We start from the raw sequence: 12,111 nt of genomic DNA on the forward strand, positions 1-12,111 counted from the left end.
TCCCTCAAAAACCTTAACTTGATCCGATCTAGTCGAACGAGCTCCACATTTATATCGCTACCTCCCTCGCGCTTGTTTCATATTTTCATGACTATCGTTGAATACCCCATTTTTGCGATTTCTTTTTCTCGTTTACTTGTTTAGTTTTCTCTTTTCTTCCTTTTCTGGCTTTCCGTAACAATATCTTGTACATATATCATCCACATTTAGGTACAAACAGCTCAAAATCAAGGTCTCAGCCAGGCTGAGCTTTATTCTTCAGAATATCGCATATGTACAGGACGTGTAAAACAAAGCAACATGTGATTCCATCTTGTGAAAACAAATAATAATAAAAAAAAAGTGCCCTCTTCGCTATATAGCCTCATACCCCTTTTGCATATCCGGAATGTTACCATAGTACCATATGCTCGCCATGCCCACAACGGCCGCCAAGCCGCTGCACACCAGTGCCACGTAGCCCTTGGCCGTGAATCCGGTCGGCAAAGGCGGCGGCGGCCGGTTCTCGCCCGTTAGGTCCAGCACGTCGTGCTCATTTCCGGCTGCGTTGCCCTGGTACGGCATGCCGGACCGCTTGCACGACTCGAGGTGCGACCGGGGCAGTTGCGGGTGCTTGGAGGCGCCGAGGAGCCGGTCCGGGGCCGACACCAGCGTCGCGACGAGCCCCTGTTCCATGTGCCACTCGATGTGGCAGTGGAAGAGCCAGGCGCCCGGGTTATCGGCGACGAAGCGGAGCACCGCGTGGCCGTTGCCGCGGATGAGGACCGTGTCGCGGCGCAGGGGGACGTCCCTCTGCAGCCGCGGCCGGTTGGACGGGACGTAGGGGCCCGCGTCGGCATCGGAACGGGTCATGACTTGGAAGTTGTGCCCGTGCAGGTGGAATGGGTGGTCACCATCGTCGAAGTTGTTGACGACCAGTTCGACGACGTCGTTGTGGCGCAGCACGTGGCTGTTGGTGTGGCTGCCGTACACGATGGGGTTCGTGGCGTTGGCGGCGCCGCCGACTGTAAGGGCCGTGTAGAGTGTTGGCGTTTTCGGGCCGACGTAGGTGATGTTGTTGAAGAATGCACTTGGGGTGGGGCGGAGTTAGCAGCTGTGGATCGCTGCCATCAGGTGGTGCAGAGTAGATGGCACTTACTAGTTCACTCCGTTCCCGAGAATCTTCATGTGAACGTTGAACTCGAGCGATTGGCTCACCGTATCCAACAGTCTGTACCTGTCCGCAGGCACGAGGTCCATATCATCCAGCACAATGCCACTGTCAGGTGCCAGTTTGTCCGGCTCCGGCAGGGGTTTCTCCTCATCGTAAACCAGCCACCCGGTCACGGACGGGTTCAGGTCCTCGGGAGCATCGTCGAATAGCTCCTCGTCCATCGTGGAGACAATCGCAAAGTTCTGTGCCGCATCTGATTTGGCCTGTAGCAGAACGCTGTATCTCTGCGCGGCAGCGAGGTAGAGCACATCCACCGGTGCCGACTTTTCCATCCACACGCCGTCGGCCTCGACGACACTCACCTGATGACCTTCGAACCTGACAAAGTGCGACGCGAACGCGCCGACGTTGACCATCCTGACCAGGTACGTCTTGCTCGGCTCGACCTTGACGCGGAGGTCCTGCGTGTCGTTCATCAGCGCCGCTTGTGGCACGGGCTCTGCGCCCGAAGGGTTCTTGTAGTTTAGGAACTCGGCGATCAGGTCCTTCATCGGACGGTGGTACCAGTCCGAAAAGGTCAAGACGATCTCGTCGTCGTACTTGCCCTCGTACGGCCCGGCCGGGTCGTGGACCACAACGGGACCTCTCAGGCCGTCGGGATACTGACCGTTGTTGTGGGCGTGGTACCAGTACGTGCCCGGCTGCTCGACCTTGAAGCGGTAGGTGAAGGTGTGGCCCGGCGGTACGGGGCACTGGGTGACGCCGACTGCGCCGTCCATGTGGTTGGTGCCATTCTGGAAGAGCCCGTGGAAGTGCAGGCTGGTGGTGGTGTTTCCGAGGCCGTTGTGCAGGTTCACGACGACTTCATCGCCGACGGTGGCGGTGATGAGCGGAGGTGGCCATTGGTTGTTGATGCCGATTGTGGACTTCGCATAGGCGCCGTCTGGGTTTGTTGTGATCCAGCTCAGGTGGAAGTCATGGGTAACGGTCTTGCTCCAAACGCACACGGGTTGGCCAAGGGTGAGCAGTGCGACGAGGCCGCCTCTTAACGAGCCGGTGAAGCGCATCGTGGCAACCTGATTGTTTGTTTGGTCAACAACCAAGCCACACCCGGATGGACCGACCTGAAAGTGGCGGGTTGTAATGATATTTTCCAGCCGTGCTAGATCGAATGCGATTCATAAAATGTATAATGAATCATTAATATCTCTTCCGCCATTTCATCTTGAGATCCTCATTTCAGCTTGCGTGCTCAAAGATCGAGCCGGGACCAGGTGTGTTGTCATGCCGTCAATCGGCGTGATTTTTTTTTTTCTTCCCTAAAAAAAGATGGCTGAGGTTCTGATGTTCAGGTGGGTTGATCGCGTGAAAAGTCAAACTGCTACTTCCCCCCACAGTTGTGAGTGGGCTTACACTGTAGAAGTAGTTTATGGTGGGGGTCATATCAATTCCCTCCAAACACCAGCCACAAAGTGCGGGTCACTCCAGGGTCTTTCCTTACGAGGCGTCGCAAATTCCAGCGATTAGGCGCCAGTTGTCAAGCGCACATTGGACAGAAGTCTGTGATTAATATCTACATCTCTACATCCTATATTATCTTGGTTCAACTCTCGTCCTTGTCCGCCTCGATTTGTTTGTCTCATATTGCATATTGCCTACCACCTTAGTCCATGGAAGAGACAAAAAAAAAAAAAAAAAAAAAAAAAAAAAAAAAAAAAACTCATCGACAGCCTCAAAAATCGCATTCAGGTTCCAGGATACCCCCAGGCTACTCACTACCTGTGACCCTCCTCATGCAGCATCCAGTCCGGTCGCTCCTCGTAATCCTTGCCTTCCAGTTCGAATTTTGCATCTGCCCTCAATTTCTCTATTTTGTCCTCCCGCCTCCGACGAAGCGCTTCAACGAAAGCCCTCACAAAAAGTGCAAAGTGAAGGATCAATGCCAAGGAAGCCATCACGGCAATCACTTTTCCGACTGCGACGTGCGTAGGCTTGTTGCGCCAGAGATCGTTGACGAGCCTCTCCTGCTCCTCGCAAGTGAGCACGGCGCCTTCGTCTTTGCACGCACGCACTTCTGCAAGGACCGTACCGTTCTGCAGGACCCACGAGCCCAGGGTGACATTATACTCTGCGTCGAGGAACATCGGGCCCTCGTACGGCCGGGTGAACCACGAACCAGTTGTGGAGTTGTATTCCAGGCGATCCTGGTTGACGTAGACCTTTTTAACAGCGTACGACCACGTGTCCGTGTTGACGTTTCGATGATACTGGCCCCAGGAACTGACGCCCGCGCGAGACACGTGGTAGAAGGGGTCGGAGAGGACCTCGCCGTCGGCTTCGTAGCCAAAGGCTTGCATGCGAGCTACCCCAACGACCGCATACACTATGGCAACGATCATGGTAATCCAGAAGAGCAAATCGGCGATGGCGACAATGGCTGGATGGGTCGGCCGTCCCTGCTTGCGCCAGAAGCGGAATCCCAGGTCGAAGAGACCCCATGTGAGCGACAAGACGAACTGTTTCGCCCAATCATTTGTTAGAATGCAGCTGTTCCCCTCTGCACATGATTATAATACCTTTGCTAGGTGGATCATCTCAACTTACGATGGGTACCGCGACAGTGCCGACCCGAAAGTCATCAAAATGGGGAAGTAGACTGTAAACATAATAGCTGGTGTACTTCCGGCCCGTGTTTACAAGGATCCACGCTACGCAAACGAAGCCGATGAGGGCGACGAGACTCTGTAGTGTGCGGACCGCAGACTTGTGTGCCCAGAAGCGGTCAGCAGCTTTGACTTGGTTCCATATTGTCGGGGTATCGCGGTCTGTTTCCAAATTGTCGCCGCCCTTGTCCGAAGTTGAGTTGGCCTTTTCTGATATGGAGTCGGCCTTGCCTGAGATGTAGTCGGCCTTCTCAGACAGGTAGTCGCCCTTCTCCGGGTTACTGGGAGAAGTTGTGGCCGCCATGATGATTGCCCAGCTCTACTAATTGGATCCGGTGCAACTGAGAGAGCATCAGACCCGAAGAACAACAAAGCAAACCTCATGCACCAGAAAAGCAGAGGTGACGATATTAATGGGGGAATACCAAGCGTCAGCGAGCAGCCCTCGCTTCCTCAAGCGATCGAATCACAGCCGAGCTGGTACTGCATTGTAACACAGGCCATGTTTCTTTCTTGCCAAGGTCAGCACGGGTTGATGCCTGCCCATACGAGCCTTGGAGGGCTTAAAAATAGTTGGGTTGAACTCTCAACCAACCAAACCAAAACAACCCTTGACTTTTCAAGATGCGCAGGCAGCGAGATTTGGCCCATCCATAACAGCTTTGACTCTACCAGATTGCGCAGTCGTTGATGTCGGCCCTGCCATCTTCAACGAGGGTAGAATATCGCGATCCATGAGCGAACTTCTGTGCAGGTCATCTCCCTCAATTCAGCAATGTTCAGCAAGGGTTTTGCATGCTGTCAATTGGATAAGACTCGGCGGAATTCACAAGTGCCAAGACAAGATTCCGCCTTGTGGTGTGTTGTTCTCCCCACGAAAACAAGGTTGAATGTATGGCACAGCATTCGGTAGCTGCCAAAAGAAGGTGGGGGGGAAAAGAGATCGCAAAAGGACATTGCATCCTCATCCCCTGCGTGCAAGCAAAGCGAGGACCCACAAAACTGTCTTGTACTTTTGCTTGCTCTTTTTGGTTTACTTACCCGAAAAGAGGCTAGACTAGGGTCACCTGATCCCGATCTCGGCCGGTCGTCTGACACCCCCGCCCTTTCGATTAGCTCTCGGCTGATAACAATCCATACAATCCACATGTGCTTTGGTGGTGTCGTGTCTTATGTAATGCAGAACAGGGGGGTGGTTGCTGGCGAAAATTCTGGCTCGTGAATGTGAAGGTGAAGGAGCTTTTCTTTACCAGGAGAAGGGGGATATGGGCAGACTGAAATCTAGACTCGACTAGATCTAGTCGGAAAGCTCACAAAATTATACAAACCAACTCGGGCTGTTTGTTTGCAGCAGAGAAATTGTCATAATTGATTCTCGCGCAATAATATCTACGTTGAAAATGGAAATCTTTGCGCTGCCCAGTAAGTTCCCAAACTCACCACTCCACGTCCCCATGACCTGACCCCCCTCACTTGGCATTCTTATACCGACAAAATCCTCCTGGATACTGACCTGAAGAAAAACAGTCTTCTTCATCACCTTTCGCGAGTCCCTCGAGACCGCCATCATCGTCTCGGTCCTCCTGGCCCTGGTCAAGCGAACCCTCGGCGACGGCGGCAGCAGCAGCAGCAGCAGCAACCAAGATGAAGACGCCCAGCTCCAGCGCCGCATGATCCGGCAGGTCTGGCTCGGCACCTTTGCCGGGCTGGCCGTCTGCATCCTGATGGGCGTCCTCGTCATCGCCGGCGCCAACGGCCTGGGCGTCGACGAGTGGGCCGTGGCCGAGGACGTCTGGGAGGGCGTCTTTGCGCTCCTGGCCTCGGTGGTCATCACCGCCATGGGCGCCGTGCTGCTGCGCGTGTCGCGCCTGCAGGACAAGTGGCGGGTCAAGCTGCTCAAGGCGTTCCGCGCCTCGTCGGCCGGGCGCGACGATGACTCTGCTCTCGGCGACGGTGCCGAGTCGCCGAGGACGGTCGAGAGGAATCGCTTCTTTGATCGTCTTGCCTTTTTGGGCGAGGAGTATTCGCTGTTCCTGCTGCCCTTCATCACGGTCCTGCGCGAGGGGTTCGAGGGCGTCATCTTTATCGCTGGCGTCGGGCTCGGGTATCCCGTCTCGGCTCTCATCTTTACGGCTGCTGTAGGGCTGCTGGCCGGGGCGGTCTTTGGCTATGCCATTTACCAGTAAGCCAATATGCACCACGGCTACGAGACTGAGAGCGATTCTTTGAGGCTGACAGACTCGCGACACCAGGGGCTCCAACTTTGCATCAATGCAAAAGTTCCTCGCCGCGTCCACATGCTTTCTGTATCTGGTCGCCGCCGGTCTTTTCTCCAAGGGTGTATGGCATCTCGAGGCCAATGAGGTGCGTTGTTTTCCGCTTGACTTTGCGTTGCGACGATATCAAAGGATCAAAAGTCAAATACTTACCAGAACACCTTGGGTCCATCGCAGTGGAACAAGATAGTCGGCGGCGATGCTGCCGAACTCGGTTCAGGGCCTGGTTCCTACGACATAACCAAGAGCGTGTGGCATGTTAATGTACGACAGCACTTGCTAGTTATTCCTCTGTCTTCTTTAGGCTCCCTTACTAATTATAGCTGTGCCAATTTAGTGTTGCAACCCAGACTTTGAAGGAGGCGGGCTCTGGGGCGTCTTCAACTCCATCCTGGGCTGGACCAATTCAGCTACTGTCGGCTCTGTTGTCTCGTACAACCTCTATTGGATCGTCGTCTCCATTGGCTTCCTTGCCATGGCACACAAAGAAAAGACGGGTCACTACCCTTTCCTGAATAGGGCTAGCAAGATCACGAAGAGCATCTTGGATGGGGACCGTCAACCCCTTCTCTCGAATTCTCGGACAGCCTAGTATCCAATCAGTTTCAAGCGCAGCCGACAGCATTATGCCATGTACGACATTCTATTATTATTTTTTTATTCTTTTCCTGTGTGGTCCCTAACTCGACCAGGAACGACGCCATGGTTGACGGCCCCACAAGCATCAGTCTTGTCGAATTGCTATAGTATACGGCATTCGTCGTTTTACAGTACAACTCCAACTTGCTTTCCACCGTCGCCCTCACTTATTCCGGCAGAGATTCCACTCTTGGAATAGATCCGCCCCTGAACGATGCTCAGGATCTCAGTCGCGGTATTGAAAGCTACCCGCAATAGTATCTATCCATCTTCGCACCTGCGTCCAACACGCCTCTCCAGTCAATAATCCATCTTGCGCCACAAGCTACAACCGTGAATTGTGGCAGCCGTTGGACTTTACACCCCGCATGGCGATGTCGGTCATCCCTGGGTCATCCCTCGGTCACTGAGCCGAGAACGAGGTGATTCTCCGACCTATGCTGGCCGACAGATTATCACAATGCGCGCGGATCGCCCGCCAGCGCACAGCTCAATGCGTATTTCGGAGCGCTTACAGGTCATCGAGGTCTTGCAGAGATCCTCATATATGATCGTTGTTGTGCATGAGAGACAGAAGTTCGAGAACTGTCACCGGCCCCTAGACGATGACAGGGTCGATGATTATGAAAAGGGACCTTGGGCTACACTTCACCCTTGGACTTGATAATCGCGGCCAAAGGCGCGTAGGAAGTCGGAGACCCTGGTGGCGGCTGTAGGAATCGACATAACACCGCTCGGGAAAAAAATCGTTGTCAGTGCCATGCTGCCAACCTGGTATACATTGCATCCAGCCGAGATAGACGGCTCAGGTTTCACCACGTACTCCTCGTCATTTTCTCGTCTGGCTGATCAAGAGCTCCCTTTGTGCGTGTCCAACAGCAAGCACATCCCGGGACTGGCACGTCTTCTTTCACAATCTTCCTGTCGGATGGTAGCCATTCAGTCACAACCAGCACCGAGCATCAACCATCACCGTCTTCGTTTTGTCAATGACCCATCGGTACCGAAATCTAATTGCCAACGTTCGCGGTGTCATTGTTGAAACGACTGCATGGTTGTTTGCAGTCCACCTGCCAATTCCACCAAATCCAAGCTGGAAAACGGAATAACCGCAGCCATAGAGTCTCGTCTGGGTATTCCCGCCGCCTCAACTAAGTCTCCATAATCGAACACCTCCCACCCTGGATGGTGGCCGCCTACAGACGGACGGTCGCATGGGCATTGAGTAGTCGGGTCCGGGTTTCTGGCAGGACGGTGCCAGAGACGTGCCGCGGCAGTTGCTTTTGAGGTTGTCCGTCGACAAAAGCGTTGCAAAGTTGTGTTGATGGGTCTCGGGTTCGGGTTCTATGCGTCAATTGCACTGTCGGGGCATCGACGATGGCTCCTCTCACCGCCACGTTTGCGTGAAATTTCCCTCCGCTACCTTTGCCAACATCCTACGCTTGGTTTTCTAGTGTAGATCGGCCAAAGAGTACACAGGTCTCCATTCTAATATCGTTCGTTTCCGGGTTTGTCCGTGTTTTTTCGCGGCGTCGCGAGCGCTACAAGCCCCACTCGCATCGGTGCCATTCACTCCAGATCTTTTTTTTATCCCTCGCCAACACTTCAAACATGTGTTCTGCTTCCAAGTAGGTTGGTAGGCAGATACTTGCTCGGCGCGCAAGAGACAAGCATTGGGGATGCCGGGTAATTTCGGACCTATGCATGTTGAAGTCGGCTTGCCAGGGGACAAATTACCTAACCTCGCGCCTTCGCGACTTCAGTGGAGCTGCCATTGCACCAAACACCATGTTTTGACTTGGTGCGTACATTGATTATTTGTCAGCTTTACCAAGCAAGCAAACGGCTTCGTAGAGAGCACAAAAGGGGGGACAATAAAAACTTCCAAGGATAGAATTGCAACAAGATCCTCCAAAATGTCGGCGGATGATTAATGCAAACAGATACGGGAAGGATTTGATGCGATACATCCAGTCGCATACTAAGTCTTTTTTTTTTTTTTTTTTTTTCCTTTACCCAAACAGCACGGAGCCCCGCAACAAGGCAAAAATCGAAACGCTATGCCACCCGCAACAGAGAAGCCCCTTGTCGTGGCCATGTCCCTGCCCGGGGCGGGCCACACCATCCCCGTGATGCGCGCGGCCGCCCACCTCGCCTCGCGCGGCTTCGAAGTCTGGTACGTCACGGCCGCCGAGTTCGAATCCTCGGCGCGGTCCTCGGGCATCGCCCGCTTCTTCCCCTCCCCGAGCCCTTTCGTCCTGCACCCGGACCTCATGGCCGGCTACGCGGACCTGCCCGAGGGACCGGCGCGGCTGGACCACGTATTCCGCAACGTCTTCCTCCGCGGCACGAAGCACTACGCCGACGCGCTGCGCACCGCCCTCGAGGCGGCCAGGGGCGAAACGCCCGGCAGGAGCGTCGTGGTGCTGCAGGACATGTTTGCGGGCGGGGCGCTGCCGTTCATCCACGGCGCGCCGCCTCCGCGCGGCTACGAGGACGACGGCTTCCCGCCCGTCGTGTCGCTCAACGTGTCGGTGCTGTTTTGCACCAGCGCCGACGCGCCGCCGCTCGGGTTCGCTGTCGACCCGGTCGGGCGCGAGGGGGAGGAGATGCTGAGGCTGCACGCGGAGTTCGACGCCGGCACCGCAGAGACGCGCGCGATGCTGAACCGGATCCTGGGCGAGATGGGGTGCACGAGGCGGGTCGACGCCCTGGCCGATGCGTGGCTGGAGGGTCCGGATTTGACGCTGCAGCTGTGCAGCCCGGGGCTGGAGTACAGGAGGCGAGACCTCAGTCCCAAGATCAGGTTCGTCGGAGGCCTGCCGCTTCCCGAGGGCAAAGGCGGCGAGCTTCCAGACTGGCTTCGGGATCATGTGGAGGCTCAACGCGACGCGCAGGCGGACGGCCAGACAAAGCGAAAGACGCTCGTGTTTGTGACGCAGGGCACTGTGGATATCGACCACAGCGAGCTGCTTATACCTGCTCTTCAGGGACTGGGCGCCAGGGATGACCTTTTTATCGTTGGGGTCCTCGGGAAAAAAGGTGCCAGGCTCCCGGAGAGCGTGGAGAGCAGCTTGCCCTCTGCCAATGTCAAGGTGCTGGACTACTTTTCTTACAATGATATTTTGCCGCATGCAGATGTTTTTATTACAAATGTGAGTTGCCTGTTCCAATTGCGCCGGACCCCAGGATACCTCATCATCCATTCACCATTCGCCTGATTGACACTTAAACCATCCAGGGCGGCTACGGCGGCTTCATGCACGGAGTGATGAACGGGTCTCCCATGATTATCGCCGGGACGAGCAACGACAAAGCCGACGTGGCGAATCGCATGGAATATGCAGGGCTGGGAATAAATCTCAGAACAGCGAGACCGACTCCCGAGCAAATTTCTGCTGCTGTCGATCAGATTTTGTCGGATAGTTCCTACAAACAAAGGGCTCTGGAAATTAAAAAGGAAAACGAAGAAATGGATTCCTTTGGGAGGATCGAGAAAGCCGTGCTGGAAGTCGCACGCTGAGCAGCAAGTCCTGCCGTTAATTGTGCTGTACACTATGTTCCATCCATGTATTTTACGGCGAAACCCTTCACTCAATAACGATACCTCATCTCTTTTCCCTACCAATATGGAGGTGCCTATTTCGTATATCGATACCTGAGTATAACAAAGCTAAGGCCGAGCTTCTACGGCAAATGGTCCTAGACCTGAATATAAAAAATACATACAAGAAAGAAAAAAAGTAACCAAAAAGCTCGCTCGCTACTCTGTCCGTCGGCCGGCGGCAAAAGAAGAAAACAAAGGAGAAATAAACGAAGTTTTGTTTTGTTTTTGTTTTTGTTTTTTTTGTTTTTTGAGAAAAGAAATAAAAAAAAGTTTAAACTAAGCCCCCGAAAACTTGGGATTTGGAAATCCAATCTCGCTGAACCTGAACAGTTCCGGCAGCGACGGCTTTTCCAGTGGTTTCACCCTCTCGCTCGACACCACAACGTCGTACGTGACCGTGATGCCCGCCAGCTCGTCGACGCTGGAGACATCGGACGGCGCGCCATCGTCGCCGCTGTTCCTCGTCCTTGCCAGCCTCGCCCTGCTCAAACTCCTGCTGCGCGACAGGGTCGGCGAGCTGGTCAGGGACCTCATCCTCCTGAGGTTGCCGCCGCTGCTGCCCACGCCGGGGTTGGCGTGCGCGAGCGGCGGCCGCCGCTGGGCCTTGATCTCGGTCATGGTGCGCAGGTTGGCCACCTCGCCGCTGCTGCTGCCGAGCTCGCTCCGCTGCTGCGGCTCCGAGCGGCTCCGGCTCTCGTCGAGCCACTGCGGTATCTCGTGGCCGCATCCGCTCTGCAGCGTCTGCATCTGCTTGCTGCCGCTGCCGCCGGGGATCCTACCGCCCGCCGGGCTGGGACCCGTGGTCTTGCGGCTCTCGCGGCTGACTCGCGCCGCTGCCCTGGTGGTCCCGGCGGCGAAGAGGTCTAGGATCGGCTTGAGGGTTGGGAGGCAGCCTTTTTGGTCGAGGGGGGGAAAGTTGTTAGAATGGATGATTGCCGCGGTGGAGGTTGGCCTGAGAACAAGCTTTTGATGGACCAATGACTTACAGCATAAAATAGCAATGTTCCCCTCAACATTGGACCAGATGATCGAATTGCTTATGTACCACGTCATATCCGGGTCCATCACATCAAAGTGGGCAATGACAAAAAGGCGTATTCCCGACACCACGGTGACACTGTACAGGTAAATGAAGCACATACATGTTAGTCAAGCCCCACGGACAACCCTCACGGACAACCATCCGGTCAGACCTGTGACCTCGTGCAAAAGCTCCAAGAGACGTCGGACTTACATGGCACCAAACAGGAAAACAGCCAAGACGGCGACCTTTTGCGGAGTCGGCATCCGCAGCCGCCAAACGTACGGCACAGGCATGGTCAACAACAGCAAGTTCGTGACGACGGTCGGGATCGCCGTCCCGATGATAAACAGCTTGCTATCAATTTCACACTTGTATTGGTCCGACGGCATGCGGTTTTCCAGGTCGAAGCGGTCCCAGAACGCGTTCACGGGCAAGCACTGGAAGACGGTGGCGATGAGGATCGCGACCACCCAGCCCGTGACCAGCCCGGCCATGATCCAGATGGGGATGCGGTTGCGCTTCTCGGCGCCGAACAGCCGCCAATACAGGCAGAGGGTCGAGTATTTGACCAGGCCCAGCACGAGCACGTAGAGCAGCTCGATGACGAACATTCCGATGGCCCATGCCTTGGGCGAGTGCGCTGTGCCGGCCCAGACGTGTCGACCTGTGCCGTTGGGGATTACTACGATGCCGTGATTGCTGGGTGAGTACGACTTTCATTATACCAAGAGAGAGAGAGGGGGGGGGGG

At 55.0% G+C, this 12,111-nt stretch overlaps 5 protein-coding genes across 5 annotated transcripts; 2 read left to right on the plus strand and 3 right to left on the minus strand.

The window, feature by feature from the left end:
- Positions 1-354: 354 nt before the first annotated feature.
- PpBr36_10497 (uncharacterized protein) lies at positions 355-2,220 on the minus strand (the record flags this gene model as incomplete). Its single annotated transcript, XM_029897608.1, has 2 exons — positions 355-1,069; positions 1,139-2,220. The coding sequence occupies 2 exons, from the start codon at positions 2,218-2,220 to the stop codon at positions 355-357; spliced, it is 1,797 nt and encodes a 598-aa protein (XP_029743941.1).
- Positions 2,221-2,928: 708 nt separating this feature from the next.
- Positions 2,929-4,120, minus strand: PpBr36_10498 (uncharacterized protein; the record flags this gene model as incomplete). Its single annotated transcript, XM_029897609.1, has 2 exons — positions 2,929-3,669; positions 3,758-4,120. 2 exons carry the CDS (start codon positions 4,118-4,120, stop codon positions 2,929-2,931), a joined length of 1,104 nt encoding a protein of 367 aa, XP_029744062.1.
- Positions 4,121-5,216: 1,096 nt separating this feature from the next.
- On the plus strand, positions 5,217-6,684 carry PpBr36_10499 (uncharacterized protein; the record flags this gene model as incomplete). Its single annotated transcript, XM_029897610.1, has 5 exons — positions 5,217-5,238; positions 5,344-5,998; positions 6,069-6,180; positions 6,249-6,356; positions 6,430-6,684. 5 exons carry the CDS (start codon positions 5,217-5,219, stop codon positions 6,682-6,684), a joined length of 1,152 nt encoding a protein of 383 aa, XP_029744063.1.
- Positions 6,685-8,791: 2,107 nt separating this feature from the next.
- PpBr36_10500 (uncharacterized protein) lies at positions 8,792-10,254 on the plus strand (the record flags this gene model as incomplete). The annotated part of the gene is made up of 2 exons (XM_029897611.1): positions 8,792-9,886; positions 9,973-10,254. The coding sequence occupies 2 exons, from the start codon at positions 8,792-8,794 to the stop codon at positions 10,252-10,254; spliced, it is 1,377 nt and encodes a 458-aa protein (XP_029744079.1).
- A 360-nt stretch (positions 10,255-10,614) lies between these two features.
- On the minus strand, positions 10,615-12,060 carry PpBr36_10501 (uncharacterized protein; the record flags this gene model as incomplete). Its single annotated transcript, XM_029897612.1, has 3 exons — positions 11,573-12,060; positions 11,325-11,455; positions 10,615-11,231 (listed from the first exon to the last, which is right to left on the minus strand). The coding sequence occupies exons 1-3, from the start codon at positions 11,971-11,973 to the stop codon at positions 10,615-10,617; spliced, it is 1,149 nt and encodes a 382-aa protein (XP_029743909.1). The 5' UTR covers positions 11,974-12,060.
- Between the last annotated feature and the right edge of the window lie 51 nt (positions 12,061-12,111).

The sequence above is a fragment of the Pyricularia pennisetigena genome, assembly GCF_004337985.1.
Source record: "Pyricularia pennisetigena strain Br36 chromosome Unknown Pyricularia_pennisetigena_Br36_Scf_10, whole genome shotgun sequence".
In the NCBI taxonomy this organism is placed as follows: domain Eukaryota; kingdom Fungi; phylum Ascomycota; class Sordariomycetes; order Magnaporthales; family Pyriculariaceae; genus Pyricularia; species Pyricularia pennisetigena.